Source organism: Engraulis encrasicolus, chromosome 5, assembly GCF_034702125.1.
Source record: "Engraulis encrasicolus isolate BLACKSEA-1 chromosome 5, IST_EnEncr_1.0, whole genome shotgun sequence".
Lineage (NCBI taxonomy): Eukaryota > Metazoa > Chordata > Actinopteri > Clupeiformes > Engraulidae > Engraulis > Engraulis encrasicolus.
The window spans coordinates 39,907,597-39,932,994 of record NC_085861.1 but is presented as its reverse complement, the minus strand read 5'-3'; the positions used below and the strand labels follow the sequence as shown (position 1 = coordinate 39,932,994).

Sequence of the window (25,398 nt, the reverse complement as noted above, 5' to 3'; positions counted from 1 at the left end):
TCCACATAGGCAATCCCCATGCAGCACTTCAGATGGTGTGGGAGCGGCTTAATGAAGTCTACTGCTCACCTGAGGCCATCGAACTGTCTCTCCTCACCAGGTTAGACAACTTCCCCAAAATCTCCAGTGGCGAGTACACTAAACTGCGGGATTTGGGCGATCTTCTCATGGAGCTGCTCTCTGCAAAAGAAGATGGATACCTACCCGGCCTAACAGTACTAGACACAGCACGTGGCATCAACCCCATTTGTAGCAAAACTACCATTCGGACTACAAGAAAAGTGGATCTACCAAGGCTCTACATTTAAATCAACGCATAATGTTACATACCCTCCATTCTATTTTTTTGTTGATTTTGTCTGTTACAATGCCAAAATAAGAAACGACCCATGCTTTGCTCAGTTTAACACCACCCCCAATGAACAACAAGATGACAGTCACACACAAAAGGCAAAAAGCAAAATGGCTGTCATGGTACACAAAACTCACATTGACTCTAATGCCAACCATGAAGCTGAAAGCAGTTTGAAACTGATTGACATTACCAAGCACTGTCCTATACATGACAAGCCGCACCCCCTTTCCAAGTGCAGAGGCTTCAGACTGAAAACACTCCAGGAAAGAAAGGCCTACTTAAGAGAGCAAGGCATATGCTTTCGGTGCTGCGCTTCGGATTCCCATCTAGCAAAAGAGTGCAGAGCTGTCTTGATGTGCGTTGAATGTGAAAGCAATAACCATGTCAGTGCTCTGCATCCAGGTCCACCCCCATGGTCAACAGTACGCTTTGAGGTGGCTGAAACAGACGGCGGGGAGGGAGAAGAACGAGTGCAACCATCTGAAGTGGCTGGAGAGGTAGGCCGCGGAAACACACACAAGCCAGTGGTAAACTGCACAAAGACTATAGTGTTAGAAAATGGACGCTCTTCACCACTAACTCCTTGCTCCAGCCACATACCACACCAGCAGGGGCCTCAGCCTGGTAGAGGACATCAAGGGCTCCAAAGACAGAATGCCCAGCGACAGACACCATCGCAGCAGCAGCACTCACAGCAAGTGCAACAAGGACATGGTCACCAAAAACAGCATCCCACTCTTCCATGGCAACAGTGCCACCAACCAGTTCCTCCAGTGCAGCAGCAGTCACAACAAACGCACCAAAGACATTGTCAGCAGCAACAGCACCCTGTTCCTCCATGCCAACCGCATCAGCATCCCACAGCATCTACATGCCCCAGCGTCAGCAGATCCTCAGCAGCAGCAAAACCACCTACATCACTACCACCAGCATCCAGCTCCTCCACAGCATCACCAGCAGCAACCAGCTTCTCAACAACATCACCAGCAGCAACCAGCTTCTCAACAGCATCACCAGCAGCAATCAGCTTCTCCACAGCATCCAGCTCCTCCACAGCATCACCAGCAGCATCCCGTCCAGCAGCAACAGCAGTCATCGTACCACCCACAGCACCCCTGCATGCCATGGGACATGGGCTTGCCTCACAGGGCCAGCCATCGCCCTACTCCCAAATCTCTCCTCTGCAGCAGTATCAGCCTCCCTATCAACGCTTAACCCAACCGTCCCAGGTCATCCAAGAACTCGTCTAGCTGCCAGCCCACTGATCTTCGCCTCTCATGTCAGTCCCACTCTCTTCAAGACACTCACAGTCTGGCTTCCTACAGTCAGCATGGCCAGGTTGGCTTACAACAGAAAGCAGTCTTCCCCTCAGCACCCCTTCCAGCAGCAGGCGGCACCTGTCTCTCAGGTCGAAACCGCCACGCCGCCCAAAGTAGAGCTGCAGACAACAAAGAGGGACCGGTGTCCACCTGTGTTGGAGACCACCTAGCTGAAAAGCTTCTACGTATCCTTTTTATTTAGTTAATGTTGGTGTGGCATTATTATAATGCCAGGCGGGGAGTGTTCTGTCCCCCAAAGACCTTGCAGGTTTGAGATCAACCCTGTATTCAGCAGCCTACTCTCGTGTTCTGTACCTTTAAATGCCCGTGCCCCACTGGGCATTTGTTTAGGGTTGCCCTGGCAACCGACCTGTCAAAATCAGTTAATACTTACCGTAAACAACTTACCTCCTCCAGTGATTCTTCCTTCCTCTGTTTGTTTCTAATACTCCTAAAGTAATTACCGTCTGTAAGTAATAATCTTAAATCCATATTTCTTATTCCTCTGATTAACCTAACTTGTGATTCAACTGTTTATTTAAATATCATACATTTTCCTTGATCTCTTTCCCATATACCTCCGGTAATCTTCCCTCCCGTAATCGTCTCTTCTTCTTCTCAAGACACAGCAGATGTTTAATGGACTTTAATAGACTTAAATGGACTTTATTATTGAATACTTTTTGTTTTACACTTTGTTACAGTTAAACCCTTCTTCATTAAATAACGGAAACGCAACGGCATCTTGATTCGCCTTTTTCCTGAAACAATGAATGAATGAGTTGGCTGGCTGTTCAAGCAACGACAGACACTGGGGACAGCACAATAAATATGAATGTAAATATGTTTCCCTTCTGCCAATAAATGTTGTCACTTGATGAAGCAGTGTTTTATTTACGTATTTATTTATGGTTGTATGGTTAAAATATGAGATTAAGTAACAATTGTATTATTAGGCATTTTGGGCCAGACTCCGCCAGTTGGATGATATTGATAATGGGATTGAAAAGCTTTTCTGGAAGAGATATTGAGACAAAAGCTAAAACACCTACAATAATAACTAAATCATAACAAAATGATGACTAAACCCAGTATGTTTTACAGTTTTTCTCGATTGGTTTGGCTAATTTCTTGAAACTGAGATGACATTCCTATAACCATTGGGTCATTTGGCTAAACATTCTTACACTTCTGCACAACAGTTCAGATAACTAGCAAAATGTCATAAACCTCCCAAAACAGCTCGTTCTTGCATCAGCACCAAACCCTCTCTCACATAAATAGTCAGTACCATCAAAATGGCATAGATCCTTCTCAATTGCTTTGGCTCATTGTCATTCATTTAGTCCTTCTGTCAAAATAAAGTGGATGGTTCAGCATAACCACATGGATCCTCATCACTTGCTCATATCACTCCAAAAACAGTTTACCCGTCAGTCAAAACTAAATTTCTTCCCCACATATATAATCAGTACCCCCAAAAAACATTGTCCCTTTGCCATTGTGTAAGCACTGCAAGTCAAAATGGTTAGATGTTTTGTCATTATGGGACTACGTTCAGCTAACAGATTTCGACTATGTATACAAATGAAAAAGTGAGTGAAACCATTTAAGTTTGACAACACATAAAATTTACCAAGGACATTTATCAGTAACTTTCTTGACTGTAAATGCACATACTGAAAGTAATGCTCATATATTATATACTATTATATTATATTACAGGTTTCTCATTTGTTTTGCTCATTTCTCAAAACAGAGATATCATTTTCAAAATAACATGGAGAAATCCCAAAACAACTAGCAATTGTTCAAAACAATGTTGTTTGAAAAAGTGTCAGGAAATTAGCCAAATAACAGAGGAAACAGTTGTATACACGGTTGTAAAATTATTTTCTACAAACTAGTGAAGTTACAATATCATCTGGCCTGTTGAAGACTGTCATGAATTTACTGTTTAATGAAATTATTAAAATATTATATCCTTGACTGTTTTGACAATTGTGTAGACTACTTTGCATAGCCTATGATGTCTTACACAATGAAATCATGCTGACATGTTTTGGAGAGGGCAACCATTACACTGAGAATTGTCTAATTCATTTAGACAAGCTAGATCAATTCATTTGTAAAATGTGCTAAATGTATGCTCAATGTGTCAAATGTAGGCCTACATAGCCATCTGCAGAAAAGTAGGCCTATGCCTAGGCTACTAAACATTTGAGACATGCACAAAACATTTGATATTTGATGAAAGCAATGAGAAATGTCCTTCTGATTTGGGAAATTACGAGGTGGTTTAGGGATTTGAGAAATTTGTTCCATCTACTATTTGAGAAATTTGCCAAACCAATCGAGAAAAACTATAAACACATGCTGCATGAATGCACGTGCATGCAGTCTAGAAAGTTTCTGAAGAAACATGCTGAGGGAACTTCTTTCCACAGCATTGTTCGACATCCAGTCCAGTGGTGGCAGTAGTGCGCCAAAATCGAGTTGCCATTCCCATTGAAAAGCAAAGAAGAAGACACATTTTTGAAAACGGGCGGGTAGCGGGGTAGCGTTTTACTCAAGCTAATAACAAATATATTTCTAAAGAGTAAGCCGTTACTTCCGAAGCCAATTTACTCCAGACGGAAGGCGATATCAGTTATATTATAGCACCAGGTAAGACGCGCAATTTTACTGAAAATTTCATGCCAGGCTGGTCATAAATGTCTTTGTTTTGCTAGTGAAACTCGGGAGTATTCTTAGCAGTAGCCAGAGCTAACGCGTCACGATGTCAGATAAACTTTGTGTATGCATGCTATAGCAAGCCAAGCAATACACTTCTTGGTCTTTTGCATTTGAAGTTAAGATTTTGTCAGAATAATGTCCATGAACTTGCTCTGTGTTAATGCAGACTTGTAAGAAGGGTACAGTTGTCAACACAGGCCCTTTGGGTGTTTTCAGAGACGGTTTCCTGGAATAACGTTGTGTTCATGTACAAGCATTTTCTTTCAATTGTTAGTTTACCAATTGTAACAACTTTGTTATGGTACAATTCACTCTGCTTAACACCATGTTGCATTGGGTAGACGTGGGCAAACTTTATTTGTGCATTTGAGGAGATGCAATGCTAGGTCTTCTTCGACATCAACAACACGCCCATGTTTGGGTGTAATTTTCCGGTTTAGAACTTACATGCATAGGCAAAAAAGGACTGCATCTTCTAGGGTTCTAGCACAGTTAAGAAGGAAGTGTAGAAAAACCACATGACAGTTGAGGCAGTTGATCATTTTACGGTACGTTAGTATCGTAGTCTACATTTTGTGAGATGGTCAAGACACTATCTTCTTCAACACAGAGGGGTCATCATCATGACTGCAGACAACGACCTGGAGATTAAAGAGGCCTTTCAGCGAGCCCAGAAGCCACACAATAACAAGGTCAAACTTGCCGCAAGCCTTAAAAGCAGATACAACAAGGTAAGTACAGTCTGAGTGTGTATGGATTTAATCCTACAAAAGGAGTATAGTTGTAGTGTGGTCTTTTTGTATCCCCTTTGTTGTTGTTTGTCTTTGGTGCTGTTGTGCATTCCAACACCCATCTTGAAGTGTGTTGTTTGGAGCCCTATACTAGGTGAAGTAAGTGGTTCACTAAGAAATCCAGAGAAAGGGGATAAAACTAAGCTTATAAGGAACCCCACGCATAGCTCTTGATCTAGGATGTTTCTGTCAGGAACTAGAATATCATTTTGCTCTGTGATGGCCACCAAGGGCTGACCGATAATTTTAACACGAAACAATGAATGATTCTTTACAAAAGGTTTAGAGATAATTTTGTGACATTGTTGTATTGAAAATAAACTAGTATCATTTTCCTTAGTTGGAGGACAAAACTGCCTTCCATGAGGAGTTCATCCACTACCTGAAGTATGCCATGATAGTCTACAAGAGGGAGCCGGCAGTGGAGAACGTGATCGATTTTGTCACCAAGTTTGCCATCAACTTTGAGGCGACCGGCAGTGAGGAGCAAGAGGAGGAGGAGGAGCAGCCGGACGACCACCCCTTCCTGAGCTTCCTATTTAACTTCCTCCTAGAGGTGACTTTTACATTCATTCATTCATTCATTCATTCATTCATTCATTAAATTGGATTGCTCAATGAATTATGAAGTGAAAGGCCAACTGGGAAACTCCAACTCACATTGTCCTTGTGACACAGCACACAGGTGCACACTGCACACAATGAAATTGCATTTGTGCCTCACCCTTGCAAAGGGGCAGCCCCCAATCGTGGCACCCAAAAGGGAGCAGTGCGACGAAGGGACGGTTCCATCCGCAGGGTACCTCGGTCATGGATGAGGATTGTGGGAAAGCACTGGTTGATTACCTCACCCACCAACTTGGTGGGCTGGGAGTCTAACCGGCAACATTGGGGCTACAATTCTGACGCCCTAACTGCGTACCCATGACTTGTGTAAAGATACGTTTTTTGTAAATGTACTCTCAAATTTGTTAAATAAGCATTTTTATATCGAATTTCATATGAAACTGCAAAACTTGGCTTTTGCAATGGTGATGGGGATATGTCTGATGTTGGTTAAGCCACTGCACCACACAGCTTGTCTAAGAAATGTTCTGAGGGAAACACTGTTGGCTGGATATGTTCAATGTGTTTTCCCTGTATGGAATGGAACCATGCACTGTATTTATTGAACATAACCATGTCTCTATGCTTTCTCTGTTCCAGTCCCACAATGCCAACAGCCACGCAGTGCGTTTCCGCGTCTGCCAGATCATCAACAAGCTTTTGGGCAGCATGTCTGAGAACGCCCTGATTGATGACGAGCTCTTTGACCAGATCCACGAGACCATGCTGATTCGCGTCACGGACAAGTTCCCCAACATTCGCATCCAGGCCGCCCTGGCCATGGCCAGGCTGCAGGAGCCCCAGAATGCCGACTGCCCCACCATGAAGGGTGAGCTAGCTCAGACAGGTGTCACCAACGTGGTGCCCGCGGGCGCCAGGTAGCCCTCCAGGAACTTCTTGAGGTGCCCACCAAGGATGTTAATAAGGAGTGACGACTACCAGATATTAGTCACAGTTAATGCTATGCTTAATTTAAATATGAGATTATTTATTCTTTATAACCTATAAGCAAAGTATTATTCAATAATACTAGTGTGATTTGAGAGTGGTGACATCAGTAGAGAATTTTGAACAAGAGTAGCCCTCGGGTAGCCCTCAGACCCAGAAAGGTTGGGGACCCCTACACTGTATTTCATTCGTGTAATTACAATTGCCCATACTATCTGTGATGTTCATTTGAACTGATGTCTTTGTTTGATGACAGTAAAATAGCACTATTCAATTTGGGTGATGACTAAATTATTGTTCTGCAGCAATCTACCAACTCTTCTCTTCACAAACTGACTTGATGTACGACATTCTGTAATTCACTGTCCTCTATCATGCTGTTATTGACTTGTCTTCCATCTCTGCATGTGAAGCGTATATGCTGATCCTGGAGAACGACTCCAACCCTGAGGTGCGCCGCGCCGTCCTGTCCTGCATTGCTCCCTCTGTCATCTCTCTGCCCAAAATCTTGAAACGCACACGGGACGTGAAGGAGAGGGTCCGCAAGCTGGCTTATGAGGTAATGTGAAGGCGGATTGGCATGTACAGTGCCTTCCATAATTATTGGCACCCCTGGTTGAGATGTGTTTTTTAGCTTCCAATTATTTTATTTTTTTTCTAAATAATATGGGACCTTAATGGAAAAAAAGAGAAAAATCCAACCTTCAATACAAGTGCATTTATTCAGTGGGGAAAAAATCCCACATAAAGAAATAATTATTTGACATCAAATAATGTGTGTCACAATTATTAGCACCCCTGGTGTTAATATTTTGTAAAACCCCCTTTTGCCAACAAAACAGCACCTAATCTTCTCCTATAATGTTTCACAAGATGGGAAAAGACAGAAAGAGGGATCTTCAGCCATTCCTCTTTGCAGAATCTCTCTAAATCATCCAGATACCTGGGTCCTCTCCTCTGTACTCTCCTCTTCAGCTCACCCTACAGGTTGTCATTGGGGTTGAGGTATGGGGACTGAGATGGCCATGGGAGGAGCTTGTGTCTGGTGAACCATTTCTGTGTAGATTTGGCCATATGTTTTGGGTCATTGTCTTGCTGAAAGACCCAGTGACGACCCAGCTTCAGCTTTCGGGCAGAGGGCAACAGATTTTGATTTAAAATGTCCTGGTATTTCAAAGCATTCATGATGCCATGCACCCTAACAAGGTTCCCAGGGCCTTTGGAAGCGAAACAGCCCCACAGCATCACTGACCCACCCCCATACTTCACAGTGGGTATGAGGTGCTTTTCAGCATGCGCATCTTTCGTGGTACGCCAGACCCACTTAGAGTGTTTGTTGCCAAAAAGCTCAATCTTGGTCTCATCTGACCAAAGCACACGGTCCCAGTTGAAGCCCCAATACCGCTTGGCGAACTCCAGACGCTTGCGTTTATGATTGTGAGTGAGGAAAGGTTTTCTCCGTGCATGCCTCCCAAACAGCTTGTTGGCGTGTAGACAGCGCCTGATGGTTGATTTGGAGACTTTGTGACCCCAGGATGCTACCATTTGTTGTAATTCTGTAACAGTGAGCTTTGGAGATCTTTTGATTTCTCTTACCATCCTCATCACTGTGCGTGGTGGCAAAATAAACTTGGGTCCTCGTCCAGGCTTGTTTACCACTGTTCCAGTTGTTTTGAACTTCTTAATTATTCCTCTCACAGTGGATATGGGCAGCTGCAGTTGAGTGGCAATCTTCTTGTAGCCTCTGCCTGACCTGTGAAGGTCGACGCACATCTGCCTCACTTGTATGCTGTGTTCCTTTGTCTTTCCCATGTTTAAGAGTGGATAAGAGAAATGGCCTCGGTGTCACGTCATATTTATACCCCAGGGAAACAGGAAGTGATGAATTACTAATTAAATGTTCCTACATACTCTGGTAAACTTTGTAAACTACTGTAGAAATGACAGAAATGCTTCAATTATATGTATTTCCTGGGAATAGTTAAGGGTGCCAATAATTGTGGAACAGGTGATTTAATGAAAAATAATTATTTTTTAGTCAGGGATTTTTTTTATTTTCTTACAATTCATTTGAGTTGAAGGCTACATTTTTCTACAATTTTCAGTGTGACAGTATTCTTCTGCAATAAACACTGAATTTATTTTAAGGCTTTTAACACATCTCAACCAGGGGTGCCAATAATTATGGAGGGCACTGTATCTGCCAGTGCGTCCTTAGAGACGTTCTCTATGTAAAGTTTTGTCTGTGTTACTTTGGATTGGATTAGATTGTGAATATGAATGTAAGTATTGAGGGCTGACTGACTGCAACCTCTGTCTGGATATTATTTCTACTGTTGTAGGTTATGGCAGAGAAAGTGCACATGCGAGCATTGACCATCGCCCAGAGAGTAAGCCTCCTTCAGCAAGGCCTTCACGACTCCTCAGGTAGGAGGGAGATTGGTGCACACACACACACACACACACACACACACACACACACACACACACACACACTCACACCCCATACTATACTGTAGATGGAAGAATGGCATTCATTCTCCCCAGTAGTTAACTGGGGTTTCCAGTATTTCCTTACCTTCACAGTCAGTACCTTCAAAGTTGACCAAACAAATGAATACGCTTAAAATAAATGCATCTCCCAAGTTTAATGTGTTAGTTCTGTGAAATCATCAATATCTGTCAACCTGCACTGCCTGTTGGGAAAAGATGATTCTCCATTTACAGCTGGCTTCTGTGTGGCAAGTTACAAATGTTAGGGTTTTTTTCTGTTTGAGATGTAGAATTTTCTTATGACTACTACCATGCTATTACAAGGGGAGTGAGGGTTTATGTGCTTTGGTGTTTTTATAAAGAAAAGGTTGCTGCCCCCCAGTGGTCATCTGTTGGTCAACACAAATCATTTGACCCTGATATGTTGGTATCAAAAGCATGACTGGCTGAAACTATGCATGTTTCACAAAAGCCTCAATATCTCAGTTTGCTGTTTATTTTGGTGGATTGTTTGGCTTTTGTTAAGCTCAGGGTAGGTCGGCAACAAAGGCGCCTAGAGACAAGTAGTTTTCACCAACTAAAAGGTTAAAGTGTCACCTTTCAAACCAGTCATAACATGTTTCAGTAGTCCATCACATAATATGCTGTGACTCTACAAAACACGTCAAATGGTTTAGAATGCCAGGATTCTACAACATTCTGAAAAAAAGTTTTGGCACTCAATGTGTTAATGTTGCTGCTCGGTGCAGACGGGATGTACACTGGGGATCCATCTTACTATCTTCTAACCTCCCGTCCTCGTTTTGTGCTTGTGGCCTTGGGCTTTGCTGCCTCCTGTCTCCGAGGAGAAAACAATACATTTTCCTGGCTGTCAACCTAGACAACAACATCCATCGAAACATTATTCCCTATGTTTTGCACTTAATAAATTGAAGAAAAGAATTGCATCTGTGCTGCTCCGGTGTCTTCTCCAATAAACTTTTGGGGACACTTTCCCACTCAACATCCCGATTGCAAATGGGAAAAAAATGACCTTTGACTTGTGCTTTTGCAAGATATTGAATAAAACTTCTATTGACGATGACGTCTTGCCTTGCATTACGAGGCCACAAGCCCGTAGAGAGGACGGGAGATTAAATATTGAAATGTACCGTGGCTCTCTTCCTGATGGTGACAGTCCCGATAGCTCCTCTCTGACAATAGTATGCTCATTGTTGGGTCCTGCTTTGTGTTCTTGCTCTTTACAGAGGTGGTCAAGGACGTGGTTAAGAGCAAGCTTCTGCCGGCTTGGCTGCGACTGGTGGACGGCAAAGTGCTGGACCTGCTCCACAAGCTGGATGTGGAGAACTTCACGGAGATCACCTGTGAGGTGCTCCACGCCCTGTTCGCCAGGGTGGGCAGCCTGGAGGAACTCCAACAGGATGGACTCAGTCTGGATAGCAGGTAGGAGACACTTGGCGCTTATATTGGTTTCTGCTTTCTGTTTTAACATGGTATGAGGAGGTCAATGATGGTGTTTGTTCTCATACAATTCTGCCCTACAAAGGCAAAGTGTAACTACATCAACAGTGAAATTGAGAAAAAAAGTCCTTCAAATCCTTGGTATTAGGTTGGATATTGTAGTTACTGCAAATTCGGCTGGGCAATGTATTAAAAAACAGACATATTTGGACCATAAGGCTTTGTCACAAGATCAGGAAGGTGTAATAACAATTTTCAGTCTAAACTCAGTTTTGAGAAAATATGTAGATACTGCACTTTGCCTTTATAGGGCAGAATTGGTTCTTCTAAGAAAATGGTCATAGCGTTATTGAGTTGTTAAGAATGAGTTTCATTGATTTCCTGGTACGCTAGGACGGCTTGTTTAAAGACCCATTTTATTTCTCTAGGAAATTTAGAAATTCAAAATTCCGGAACCTTAATGCCAAAGCACAAATTCCTAATCATTTTATGCGTGTTGTGCCAAATGTACATTCTTCAACGTTGTTGTGCGTTTTCAAAGAAGTGTTGTGTATTCCTGCAGGAAGCTGATCCCGGCGGAGACTCTGACTTGTGAGAATGTGCTGTACTGGAGGGCGCTATGTGAGTTTGTCAAGCAGAAGGGCGATCAGGGAGAGGAGGTCCTGGAACAGCTCATTCCAGAGGCGGTCATCTTTGCAGAGTACCTCTATGGGTATGGAAAGCGCATTTTGTGTTTAATGGGGACACACACTCACCCCTTCACAGGGGTATTTACAGTAACAGAGAAACATAATATACACACCCACCCCACCCCCTAAAACTGGTGAATATACATCCACATTGCATGCATGAATTTTTATTAAATACAATTTCAGATTGTTTTAAAAAGCAAAGATTATTAGTTGAACTGTGAAGTTTGAGAGGAAGGTTTGTATGTCAAAGCGTGTGTGTGTGTGTGTGTGTGTGTGTGTGTGTGTGTGTGTGTGTTCAGCTACCTGAAGAGCATCCCGATGCTGGGGCAGGACCAGATGGCGGATGACCAGCAGCTGGACGAGGTGCTGTCCAAGGAGTTCATCGGCAAGCAGCTCATCCTGCTGGTGGGCTGCCTGGACACCGCCGAGGAGGGAGGACGGTCAGTTCACACCACAGCACACCACCACAGTGTACATACCGCCTCAGTTTAGTGCCGTGTCTTATGCAGTAGCTTTGGTTTAGATATCACTGTTTAGGAGGGGAGCACACCATCGGTTCCCCTGGAGTGCGGACTGTCAGTTCGCCTGTTGACCATTGACTTGTTAGAATGGAGCACTTAATTTTGTTAATTTTGTTTCCATTGTCCTCTAGTGTTGCTGTTGCTTAGCAGGAATGCTCAAAATAATGCAGAAAAGGCGCGTGTGTGTGCGTGTGTGCCAATCTCCCTCCTACCTGATGAGTCGTGAAGGCCTTGCTGAAGGAGGCTTACTCTCTGGGCGATGGTCAATGCTCGCATGTGCACTTTCTCTGCCAGGACCTACAACAGTAGCAATAGTGTAAAACGCAGCTTTCAGTCAGTTAGCCCTCAATACTTACATTCTGTGTGTGTGTGTGTGTACTGTAGGAAGCGAGTGCTGGCGGTGCTCCAGGAGATGCTGGTGCTACCCAACACCCCCATCTCCCTCATCTCCCTGCTGGTGGAGAGGCTCATGGGCATGCTGAAGGATGACGATCGACGCATACAAGTGGTCAGTGGAGAGTAGGGGTGTAAATCACAGCCTCCATGACGATACGATACGGTATCGATTTCTTAAGGCAGGGATCAGATTATTTTCGATACATGCCCTACGATATGATTCGATGAAATCGTCGGCTGTAGGATCGATACATTTCTATTATCATTTACACCCCTAGTGGAGAAATCCTGTGGTGGTCGAACCTATTGCTGCAGATGGGATTGCCAGCGGTCCAACTTCGCAATGCCTCAACTCCACTACATCATAACATTGCCAATGGCATTACTTGTACTCAGACTAGAATTACCATTACCAATTTCATAACACGCTTGTTACTGTTACTGAAACTCTGTATGCACACCGCAGAATGGTCTGACTCCAGGACCATGCCAGATAATTCTCACAAAAAGTAAAGTCTGCTGCACCACTAGTATTATGTACAGTGCACCACCCCCACCCCCAATTTAACTGGACCTGTAAATGTCCCATGTCTTTTGTTATGTCCCATCAAACATTCAGGTTTCTGGTACAGTGGTGATTGAAATGTTTGCTGTGATGCCTAACTCCTCCTCTCCTATCCCCCCACCCTGCTCTCTGGCAGATTGCTGAGATCATCTCTGAGGTGCGGGAGCCCATAGTGCACGTCAGCGAACCCATCGACGAGAACGAAAACAGGAGGAGAAAGGTCAAGGTATGATGGGGAAAAAAAACTGACAATGATGATAAAAAATATTAAAAGTCAAGTGGCATAAACTGGTACATGAATTCATTCTAATTTCCCACCATCCGTCCCCCTTCCAAGATGGCGGAGGGCAAGGTGCAGATCATGGAGGCCAAGCAGGCGCTGGAGGAGGCCATCGCGACGCAGGACTTTGGGCGCGCGGCCGAGCTGAAGGAGCACATCTCTGGCCTGGAGACCACACAGGTCCAGCTGGCAGCGGAGGTGGACCAACCCAGTATCCGAGAAAAGGAGGTCCGCGTCGAGAAGGTAAAACTCATTAATTACGCTTTGACACCCCCTGCACACAGCTGCTTTTCCCACCCAAGCTCAAAACCTTCCTTTTTTGAGACGAAATTGTATATCGTCTCTGCCTGGCAGAAAACTCGTAACTCGTATATTTATTTATTTGGTAATAAAATTAATATATTCATTATTTTAAAACGCCATTTTCTAAATAATTTAGCATTACGTCATTAAATATTTTCAACAATTTCCAAAACTCATACTTATGTACTGATTTTATATATATATTAAAAAAAATTGATGTGGATTTACAAGGTTTCTGTGGGACAGCGACAGTATTACAGTACATATCGGTACATTTATTATTGTAAGTGTGTGTGTAATATCCAGGAGGTAGGTGTGGAAAAGGTAAATGCTTACGGGCCCTTGGTGCCTCAATTTCAGTGGCCCCCAGCAGTTTGCCGCAGATGCATCTGACTACACCAATGGCTGTATATTAGGGCTGCACGATATTGGAAAAATATGCGATACACAATAACATGTCTGTATAATGCGATATGGATATTACTCGCGATATTATACTATATACAAATATTTTCCCCCCTCTACTTGCCATTCTACACTTTTTATTAGGAGAAAACATGGCTAATATACAGCATCTACTTAAAATGACAACATTTTTAATACATTTGTTAAGCTTTTCACCAAATTTGTTGTAAATGTAAAACTTTTTGCAATACGTGCACAACTTTTGCGATACGTGTATTGCAAGCCGTGATATTGCGATAACGATATATTTTCGATATATTGTGCAGCCCTACTGTATATCTATACAAAATGTTTTGGTTTTACATAATACAGGCCATACTGCACCACTTCTCCTGTCCACTTGAGTGTGCTGTTTATAAATATGTAATGCCTATTGAAGTGCTGTTGTGTATTAAATCATTAAGACCCCAATGGGTCTTTAAAAAAAATCAGAAAGATCAACACTGTTGGATAAGGTACATATGCATAAATGCTGCAGCCGGTCTTGATGGGTTAAACTTGAAATGCATGTTTTGCTGTAGCTTATTTATTTCAAGAAGCTTTGTTAATCTGCTGTTTCAAAGTTTTCTGGAAATTGGAATGTTGGGAAACATACACAAGTATTGAAAGTATCGTCTACACAAGCTATCGTCTTGCTTGTGAGCATGGTCATGTTTCTGGCTGCGGAACTCTTTGCTGTGGGGGCTTTGGCTTCACTGATCTCCGCTGACTACTGCGTGTGGTGTATGCATGTTTTTGAAGTGCATGGTCACTCACAACATTTTTGGAGTGCATGGTTTTATTTTTAACAACAAATGGGGTAGTCATTGTGGCATTTACCAGTTAGTTGACACCCCTCCAATTGAATGACTACTCTGGTCAGGTGCTGCAGTGGCACCCCTCATTGGCTGTAATCTTGCCCGGCCTTGACGATCTTCTGTGTGATTGGCTGCTCGGATGTGCTCTTAACAGAACTCGCACGACTAATACAGCATTGTTACTATGCTTAATGTCAAAAATTATCAAGTACTTTTGCTCTTGCTGGTGTGATTGGATATTCTCTAACAAGAAAACTTAATGGTGCTATATATAATTATATATGTGATAAATAAAGCTGATAAGGAGTAAAAATGTGCCATGTATTTAAATATTGTCTTGCATCAGTCCTTACTTTCAGATAGTAGAAGTGCATGGGCCCTGTCCGTTCAAAATGGTGAATACAGCTTTATTGAGGTAAACTGTTTCTCAAGAGCTGTGCTCTTACCCCTAGTATGAAAATCATTAGCACTAATAGTAGTAGAGTAGAGTACTTGAATTAATCCAGAAGGAAAGGTGTCTATCATCTTACATAAATACACAAATACAAAACATACGCAAAGACCTTGTACACATAATTGTACATTACAGTAAAAGTATAACACACTCTTGAGTACTCACTCACTCACACACTCACTCACACACACACACACACACACACACACACACACGCACACGATTATTATAATAATGAAAGGTCCTTGTCAAAAGGGTCATGGGTCATGTGGCAAATTAAACCAAGGCATGTTTCTTACTTTGGATTCACTCTTTTAAAGTATGTTTGGACTTACTGACGTTCGATTCTTTATTCATGCATTTATCAGTCTATTTATCTACCTCCGTTTTTTTTAGTTATTTAAATTCTTATTGCTTGTCACCAGAGCGACCCCGAGACGTTGCTGAAGTGCCTGACCATGTTTGTGGAGGTGATGAAGCAGATGAACCTCAAGAAGAGCATCAGCCCCGCCATAAACGCCCTCATCGAGTCTCTGGTGTGTACACGCACGCATGTTCACACACACATGAAATAATGCCATGCAGGAGCAACACAACCCCACACACACACAGACACACACACACACCGTTTTTAACCATCTGACATGAAGCAGATGAACATCAAGAAGAGCATCAGCCCCGCCATAAACACCCTCATCGAGTCTCTGGTGTGTACACGCACGCATGTTCACACACGCATGAAATAATGCCATGCACGAGCAACACAACACCACACACACACACACACACACACACCGTTTTAACCATTTGACATGAAGCAGATGAACATCAAGAAGAGCATCAGCCCCACCATAAACACATTCATTTATGTCCCTGGTGTGTACACACACACACACACACACACACACACACACACACACACACACACACACACACACCAATGTCGTTCTACTTCCCTGCTCTACCGTGCACCGTATAATAGACTTGACACTATTTATTGTATTTAACCTGCCAGTGGGGCTACAGATGGAAAAAAGCATTGTACTGACAATGGGGGGGGGGGGAGAGAGAATGTTAATTTCTATTGTATGTGTGTAATTTCCAAAGTTGGTTTACAAAGTGTTCTGTCTGCAGGTCCTGCCCAGTATCGCCAATCCAAACACGGCGGTGAGGAACGTAGCCGTGATGTGCCTGGGCACGTGTGCTCTCCACAGCAAAGACTTTGCCAACCGACACCTGGTGCTTTTACTACAGGTGCGTCTGTCTGCACATGCAAATGACTAAGGCATGTCACTGTGGTACTCCCACGCGCGTACACATACTGCCCAGCTGAGCTGCATAAATAAGGCCTCGTGTTTCAAGCATATCTGTCTGCAGTGCAATACCATATGATGTCTGTCCCATGTGCAATGTGTTCTTGCAGCTTTATTGTCACTACAGTCTTCTGCTTATCTGAGTCCTGCTCATCTTAAAAACTTACTGATCTATTAGTAGCTTACCTGTTTATTTACTATGTTTTTGGTGATTTATTGACTGAAAGTATTTTCTCTATTATAGTGGGCTGCCACATGTCAGCAACATGTAAAGTAGTTTTTTTAAAGCTGTTATTACCAAGAGGCAGTCCTTTTTGTTGGTGAAGACACGGCCTAATTGTTAGTAGCTTGTTAGTAGATAATGTTTTATCTACGGGCCACACTAAGTGAGGAGGCGGGCTGCATGTGGCCCCCGGGCCTCCAGTTGCCCATCCCTGCTCTATCGTATCGTCATGGATCGTTTTACAGCCCTACTAGCTATGCAAATTTGCCCCTTTTTCCCTTAAAAGCCTAATTGTGGCCTGGCCCTATTTGTGGACTGGTACAAACATGTTTTGTTAATAGGGTCATTTCACGTGTAATCAGACACTTTGGGACCCGACCGACCCGGATTTCAATCATACTTGGTGTGCCTTTTTAGTAGCAAGGCAGCACCCCAGAACTGCATTGGTTTGAATCTGACATGAATATTAAGGGAGAAACAGACTAGCGAAGGTTTACAAATGAGGGTAGGACACTATACATTGCGCCTTGATTATATCAGTCAGTGTTAGTCACAAAAAGATCTTTTCTAGCTCTACATATTACACAATCAGCTTGGAATACAACAACCCTCAGAATATGAATTGTGATAAATTGAAAAATTAAACCTCTAATATCTAAAAAACCCCTCATATTTTAAAATGGCCAGTTCCTTGTCCAAATGTAGCCGGCAATGTCATGAACAACACCTGAAATGCTGGTGTTTGGTTCTGGCTATTATTTGGGGATTAACGGTGATTGTCTTTAATCATAACCTCTTGGTGTGGAATGGATGGACCTTACGTTGCTCTGGATAAGATCACCACCTAAATGTAAGTGTAACATTTCCTCCCCCAGATCAGCCAGCTGGATGAGCCCAAGGTGCGCATAAACGCGGTGAGGGCCCTAATCGACCAGCTGCTCCTGAACGGCCTGGACATCGTGGGCCAGACAAATGGCAAGAAGCTGGACGACAGCGACGCGGAGGCTGCAGGCAGCCAGGAGGGGGAGGTGGAGTCGGAGGATGGCCAGAGCACCGTGCAGAGCATCCTCACCATGCTTGCTGACTTCCTAGACAGCGAGGTATGGAACAACACGTAATAGCACAGGAATAAAATAGTGCCGCTTAAGTGCTACCTCCTCACCATGCTCAGTGCCATCCTAGATGGGGAGTTATGGAGTGGTGCAGAGCAGCATGAGAATTAAGTAGTGCTGTTAAATGTTGGGTTGGGAGGGCGGGGGTAGTGGCACAGGTAAGGAACGACTTTATTTAAAAAATGGTTAACAATCACTGATTTAGAGGGTATATGTCAGGACACAGAGTTGCATACGGAGGTGGTAGTGGAAGGGGCGTTAAGAGGGTATACTTAAAGGGCAGTCATGGGTGAGTGGTGAAGGAGTCAGACTTGTAGCCCAAAGCTTGCTGGTTTGATTTCCGATCCCGTCAGGTTGGTGGGGGAAATAATTCACTAGTGCTCTCCCCCTTCCTCCTCCATGACTGAGGTACCCTGAGCATGGTACCGTCACACCGCACTGCTCCCTTGGGGTGCCATTTGAGGCTGACTGACCCCTTGCACGGGTGAGGCATAAATGCACTTTCGTTGTGTGCTGTGAGCTCTATGTGCCGTGGAGTGCTATGTCAAAATGACAATTGGAGTTTCCCAGGTGGGGTTTTGCTTTTATATTTTTAACTTTGTGCATATGTGCGTTTGTTTGGGTGTGTGTGTCAGGACACTGAGCTGCGTACGGAGGTGGCGGAGGGCCTGGCCAAGCTGATGTACTGCGGGCGCATCAGCAGCCCCAAGCTCCTGTCACGTCTGCTGCTGCTGTGGTACAACCCAGTCACAGAGGACGACACCAAGCTGCGCCACTGCCTCGGGGTCTTCCTGCAGCTCTACGCCAGGGAGAACAGGTAGGCGCCATATAAGCACTTTTCTAGTGAACACTTGTTTCTGCATTCAGGCCGTCTGAGAATCGTGCCAATGCCCGTTCCTGCACCTTATCGCGAACCGGCAGTTGTGTTCACACCACAGATCTTAGTGTTCGCGAACCATACAGTTGATTCGCAATACGAACCGCAAAATACGAGCCGTGACGACAAAGTGGCCGTCAGCAGGTTCATCAGGGTAACACAGTTCAGAGCCCGGTATAAACACGGGCGGTTCGCAGATAAGCACTTTAGTGCCGAACGTAACTGGTGCAGCCACTGGCACCAGCTCCACTCTGATCGCCCTGAAAACCACCAGCCCCCTGGTGGACAGAATCACATATGACCGCCAACCTACAAACGATGAACGTACACACAAATCGGACAAGAAAAATCACAATCTTGGAGTCTTGTGGCAGCTGTAGGCAGGGAAGGCAGGTATTGGGAAGCAAATGCTGTATAAATGAACAGCAATTACAGGGTAGTCTGTTAAAGTTGACAAAATGTTAACACTAAAATAAAATAAAAGGCACCGTCTTTGCGTCTCACTGCAGTTCTGCGGCAGAGAACAGGAAATAAGTGTTGTCAACTGAAATAGCTTAACATGTAATTGTTTTACCTTTTTACAAATTGTAAACACAATACTAAATAAAATTAATGTATAGATTTCAAGGTAAAAGCTGTTGATTGCGGTGTGCTGTGTGTGTTGTTAACCCTTCGGTGACTAGGGCCCACCAGGACTGCATCGAAGAGAGCTTCCTGCCCACCATCCGCACGCTGGTCCAGGCACCGAGCACCTCCCCGCTGGCCGAGGTGGACATGTCCAACGTGGCTGAGCTGCTCATCGAGCTAACTCGACCCTCCATCCTCAACAGCCAGAAAGACGCCGCCCTACAGGTCAGACACATGCACTGCACCCACTCAACACCAGCACTCCACGCCACAAATCTCCACCCCCCACCATCGGAAATTCAATTTGACAATGTTTCAGTTGTGTTTGGGCTGAATGCACTGGTAGCAGTTGTTCTTTGCCATTGATTGAATACAAGGTTATTTGGTATCAAATGCTGTCTTTGAGAGAGTATGTAGGTGTTCAAGAGTTTACTTCAGCACATGATTGTTGGACCATTCGACTTTCTATCTACAATGTGCTGCTGATCAGCATGTGCTGTTCTTGCATTCTAATTCATAAAATGTATTATACCTCATCTGTCATGTTCTTTTATTAAGTGTGTGTGTGTGCGCGCTCTGTGTATCCCACTATGAGAGATGAGCACCCATTTATGCACGACCGCAGGATGCAACACGACCTAAATAAAACCGTATCTTCCCTCCATCACAGGGTTTGTCGGTTCACGACAGCCTGGCGGTGCGTCTGTGTGACGAGATCCTGCGGGACCCCAAGGCCCCCGAGATGCGGCTCTACACCAAGTGCCTGAGCTGCCTGGAGCTCAGCAGCGAGGACGGCCCCCACAAGAACGACCTGCTCCTACTCCTCAAGGAGGTCCAAGAGGTCTGTCTCTATGTGTCTGGCTGTCTGGCTGTCTGTGTGTGCCTGGCTGTCTGTGTGTGTCTGGCTGACTCTGTGTGGCTGTCTGACTCTGTGTGTGTTAGTCTGTCTCTGTCTGTCTCTATGTGTCTGTCTTTCTCCATGTGTCTGTCTGTGTGTGTCTGGCTGTTCCGCAAAGAAATCTGCCTGTCTGTCAGTCTATCTGTTTGTCTGTCCAACAAGCCATCATAGTATTGGGTAACGCCATTTTGTGCGTTTTTTGGTGTTCTTTAAAAGTCGTTTCTCTAAGCTGATATGGAGGGGAGGCTGACGGTGACATCATTTGGTCACATCTAATCCCAACCGTATCTCACTCATTTCGTGAAGTATTCACAAAAAAAAATGACTAATTTTCGTGGTGCATTCACGTTATTTCCCGCCTTTCGTAAAGTCTTCACGAAAATAAGAGATTAATTTTCACGCTGCCTATTCACTTGAATTGCCCGACTGTTGCCTAGCGACCCACTAGTTTGATGCCCTTTTGGTAGCCTACTGTCACATGGTAATCAAACATTTCAAACAAGCAATTTAGGGTCAAGGTTAGGGTCAAGGTTAGGGTCAAGGTTAGGGTCAAGGTTAGGGTCAAGGTTAGGGTCAAGGTTAGGGTCAAGGTTAGGGTTAAGGTTTAGGGTTAAGTAGGGTTAAGGTTAGGGTTAGGTTTAGGGGAAATAAGGCGTAAGTACCGAAAGGGCGTCGAATTAGTGAGTCCCGAGTGCAGGGCTCTAAATTAACACACGCCAACACGCCAAACACGGGTGAAAATTAATTTTGGCTAGTAGAAAAAAATACCTACCCGCCAATTTGGCTAGTAGCGTCCGAGTACAGTAAATTATGAACGGTAAACCGCTGCTCTGACGAACGTTAGACGGCGAGATTTCCTACATTACCCATGGACACTAGACAGCGTCACGACGTAGCCTCCCACCGTGGGCTTTCCAGTGCAGCGAGCGGCAACTCCATGCTGTTGCGCGCGCCAGGATTGAAAACATTTCAGACGACCAGCCTTCTGTCAGCTAAACTGCGCTCACACTATTCTGACAGGCAGCTCTCCTCCTATGCTCTCGTCGCTTTCGCTACAACCTTTTTAACGTCACTACTGCTATTATTACTTGGCCTATATGAACCTTGCTGTACCAGGCTGCATTTTTGAAGCAGCGAGGCCCTGACCGTTTCAATAACAGGACTTACGCAGATTATGCATAGAGCTACTTCTGTTCTGTAGACTATGTTTTGTGCGAGTGATGAGAATGTGGCGGGGGTTAGAGCAAGGTTCTGTGTGTTGGTGAATGCTAGTAGTAGGCCTAATTGTAACCGTATAGTGACGTTAAAATATGAGTGGTTATGGAACGAAATAGCGACAAGGGCAGAGGAGGAGAGCTGACTGTCAGAGTAGTGTGACCGTAGCTGTCAGTTCAGTTGTCTAATGAAATGTTCCGAGTCCTGGTGCAACTATAAGTTGGAAAGCCCACGCCATCGGAAAGAAAAAAAAAAAACAACCAACGACGAAGCTGTGGAAGTAACAAAGGAAGCGATTCCCGAGATATTATTTACTTTTGGTTAAACTAGGCTTCTTGTCATTTTGTTGCGCATGGTAGAGAAGAGCTCCTCCCCTCTCCTCTCCTTTTCCTCTCATATCTTCTCCTTCCTTGGGGTGTGCGTAGCCTATGTGAGGTTTTGTAGGCCTAGTGTTTGACTGTGTGCTTGTACTGTATGTTAAAGGTCTGTTATGTGAGTGGCTTGTGTGATGTGATTCAGCTGTTTTCAGAGGAATTGAACAAAAAACTAATCAAATTGATTAGGCCTAAGTAATGAAAGTAAAAAATAAAGCAGAAGTTAAAAAAATAATGGAAAAATATATAGCCTATAATATGCTTATTATGTAGGCCTAGGCATATATGCAGGCCTATAGTGTAGCCTATCTGTGTTGTAGAAATAGTTGAACAAAATGACCATAATTTTTAAAAAAAAGAAAAAAAAACCTAGCCTAATGCATAGTTTATTTTGGCGAGATTAAAAAAAATGGCTAGTTGAACTTCTGTTTGGCTGGTAAGAAAAAATGTCCACTAGCCAAATTGGCTGGTGGTGGAAAAAGTTAATTTAGAGCCCTGCCCGAGTGTATCAGCAGTGTTCTGTCAGCACCCCCTCCCCGCCCCTGCAGACGTTTGGATAACCATAGCAGCAGTGGGGCAATTCAAGTGAATAGGCAGCGTGAAAATTAATCTATTATTTTCGTGAAGACTTTACGAAAGACGGGCAATAACGTGAATGCACCACGAAAATGAATATATTATTTTCGTGAAGACTTTACTAAAGGCGTGAGAGGGCTCCTAATCAAGGCCGCTGCAGTCAATATGTTGGTGCACGTCACGATCTTTGCATTGAGATTTGACAAAAGTACAAAGAGATGATTGGCATATTTGCTATTTGCTGCTTTGTAGCCATTTTATTTTTTTGGTGATTAGCCAGAACCATCAGACTATGAACTGACTGTAGTGGGTGGTTATGACGGCACACATTCAAAGTGTTATAAAGAAACCTCTTAATGTTTGAATAAATGTATTTATTTGTGATCAAGCCATCATCAATTCCCTATTACCTAGTTCCCCAACTGCTTGAACAGCTTGTCAACACTCATTTATTTTCCCACAAAAGTTTTGGAGTAAATAAGCAAAAATCTACAGTAAAACTTTATTTGTAAAATCAGCACCCAGTTAAAGGTCTTGAAGATCAAGTAACAGGCCGTCGTTGATCCTCCCGTGTGAACCCATTGTGTGCTCCGCAGGAGGTGAAGAACAAGGTCTGCCTTCGGGTGCTGGAGAAGGTGGCGAGTCGCCTGAAGGGCGAGCCCAAGACGCAGCCCCCGCTTCCCGACACCACGCTGCAGGCTCTGGACGACAACGCAGGCGGTCAGTAGGGGCCTCATGGCTGTGGAGATTCTTATTCATGCGGGGGGTGGGGGTAATATTCCTAATACCTGTCTCGGTAATAAACCAGGTTAGTTTAGCCTATAGAAAAGGGTAAACCTGATGGTAGATATCCCATATGTGTAATTTCGTTCAGAAAATGATGACTCTGTGCTCTTCTATCAGATGATTTACCACTACCTCTGGTTTCCCAGTCATTACATTGCGTTTGGCAGATGATTTTTAACCAAAGCAACTTAAAATCGAGTCAGATCTCATGCACATCCAATGTCTTTTAGCCGGGTGCAGGGTGAAAACGTTAAGTACATGCAGGGTAAGAAAGAACTGCAAGGTTGAGGAAGGGCTGTGGTGGCTCAAAACATCACGGAAATAAAAATGGATTAAAAAGCAGCTCATCTGTGTGTGGTTCTTCCTTGTCCTGCATTACTTAACCAGGTTCATCACTGCACCGTGTTCTTGGAAAACCCCTCAAGTCATATTATCCTAAGAGGTCACCTGTGCAACTTCACTACTGGCACTTCTGTAAACCTAAACCATTAAAATAGTCTTTCTTAGAACTGGGGAAACGTCTTGGATGAGTAGTGAATCCACTTTGAAGCTCAAAGTTGTTCTAAGTAATGCTGTTAACTACTGCATTTGTGTTAACCACTTTAATTCTGTTGTGCAGATGTGGATGATCTCAACAACAAGAGGCCCAGAAGAGGTTTGTTTTGTTGATGTTATTCCTCAATTAAAAAAAAAAAGTTTCTATCTACTATACCATCTGCCTGCGCACTGAACGCATCTGATGTCACGAATCAGACTACCTACATCTCTGATTTGCATGCTCTTTTGGATCTGTTACGTCAGGAAATGTTTGCATTAAGTCTAAGTTCATATCGATCAATCTAATATTCATCTCCTAAATCAGTGTTTCCCATCCTTTTTTGTCTTGCATACTCATTAAGCCTTGTCATTCCATGAGTACCCACTCGCTCATGCTCTCTTCCTCTTTCCTTGTGTGGCTATTCTCGTTATAATTGATATTAAGTTTTCCAGTGTGCTTGCGTACTCCTGGAATGGCAATCACCGACACTGACTGTCCTGGATGAACAGCTGCTAAGTTGAGCGTTTGTCATTAACCTTGTTCTCTTCCTCCTCCCTCTCCACAGGAGCTCGGGCGAAACCTGTGGCTGCCAGGGCCAGGAAAGGCAGCAAGGCACGGGAGTCTTCAGAGGAAAGGTCAGTGATGCTATACCAGCAAACAAACCCACACAACTGCATTCAAAGATGGTCACTTGGACACCCTAGGGGTGGGGGGTGACCTTTTTTATCTCTTACTTCTGTGAGTTGTTGTACACAAATGTGTTGTCCTGGGAACAAAGGACCTCTTAACTGCCAACAATAGGCACATTGGCAAGAGATGTTGGCATGCAGGGCTTCAGTTGGGCCATCATCAACATTTCCGCCGTCACTTATGGGCCATCAATGCCTGCCCCAGAGATCCATTACCGGCCAGTTAGCGGGATGACTATGGCCAGCCAGACGTGCATGTTTGCAGGCAACATTGTTATGTGCCCAGAGGTGCGTTTCTCATCATTGTAGCTGCTAACTAAGTTAGAAACGTACTTGGTTGCAATGCAATGTCCCATGTACAACCTACTAAGTAGCTGACTGGTTTGCTACAAGGCTTTCGAGAAACAGGGTCCAGTATGGAGGCTTTGTTTAGTAAATAAATGCATTATTATCATTCTTTGTCACAAATAAACTACTCTAAACTTGAGTCCATCCTCTCTCTCTTACATTTTTCTGCTCCTTTTTTGCCTTTTTGCCCTTCAGTGATGGAGAAAACATTCCAGACACACCTGTGGTTCAGAGACCCAGCCGCCGGGGGAAGACGGCTCCTTCAGACAAGACCAAGCAGGACTTGTCCACTCTCTTGGACAAAGAAGCCAATGGCTCATAACCATCCAGCATTGTGGGGGGAGGGGAGTACTCTTCTGTGACTTGTGTTTCAGTTTTACATCAACTTTTAAAAATGTTTTTCTCTCCACTCTGTGTGACTTCTTGCTGACACTTTGTTCGTACTCCTTTGGTAGCACTATCCTGACAATAATCCTATATATACCGGTAACAACTCATTTTATAACTCTTTCTGTCACCTGTAAATATTTTACTATTTCGCTTTCAAGACACTTCATTTCACACATCTCATTGTGACATCTCATATGCGATATCTGTTTTTATATAACAACAAAATAAAACTACAGAACTGCAAAAGTGA

At 43.9% G+C, this 25,398-nt stretch overlaps 1 protein-coding gene across 1 annotated transcript; it reads left to right on the top strand.

Moving 5' to 3' along the window:
- The first annotated feature begins 4,222 nt into the window (after window positions 1-4,222).
- ncapg (non-SMC condensin I complex, subunit G) lies at window positions 4,223-25,398 on the top strand. Its single transcript, XM_063199348.1, has 22 exons — window positions 4,223-4,341; window positions 5,021-5,141; window positions 5,542-5,757; window positions 6,408-6,636; window positions 7,169-7,314; window positions 9,098-9,182; window positions 10,496-10,691; window positions 11,272-11,421; window positions 11,701-11,841; window positions 12,307-12,430; window positions 13,020-13,109; window positions 13,221-13,406; window positions 15,608-15,718; window positions 16,317-16,436; window positions 17,594-17,818; window positions 18,466-18,647; window positions 19,391-19,559; window positions 20,005-20,175; window positions 22,994-23,117; window positions 23,803-23,838; window positions 24,287-24,356; window positions 24,954-25,398. Exons 2-22 carry the CDS (start codon window positions 5,034-5,036, stop codon window positions 25,078-25,080), a joined length of 3,006 nt encoding a protein of 1,001 aa, XP_063055418.1. The 5' UTR covers window positions 4,223-4,341; window positions 5,021-5,033; the 3' UTR covers window positions 25,081-25,398.

Excerpts from the sequence above, each read along its gene's own strand:
- ncapg (XM_063199348.1), top strand. The coding sequence starts at position 5,034 with ATGACTGCAGACAACGACCTGGAGATTAAAGAGGCCTTTCAGCGAGCC. Across the intron at positions 7,315-9,097 it reads TCCGCAAGCTGGCTTATGAG|GTTATGGCAGAGAAAGTGCA; the intron begins GTAATGTGAAGG and ends CTACTGTTGTAG. Across the intron at positions 16,437-17,593 it reads ACCTGGTGCTTTTACTACAG|ATCAGCCAGCTGGATGAGCC; the intron begins GTGCGTCTGTCT and ends TTCCTCCCCCAG.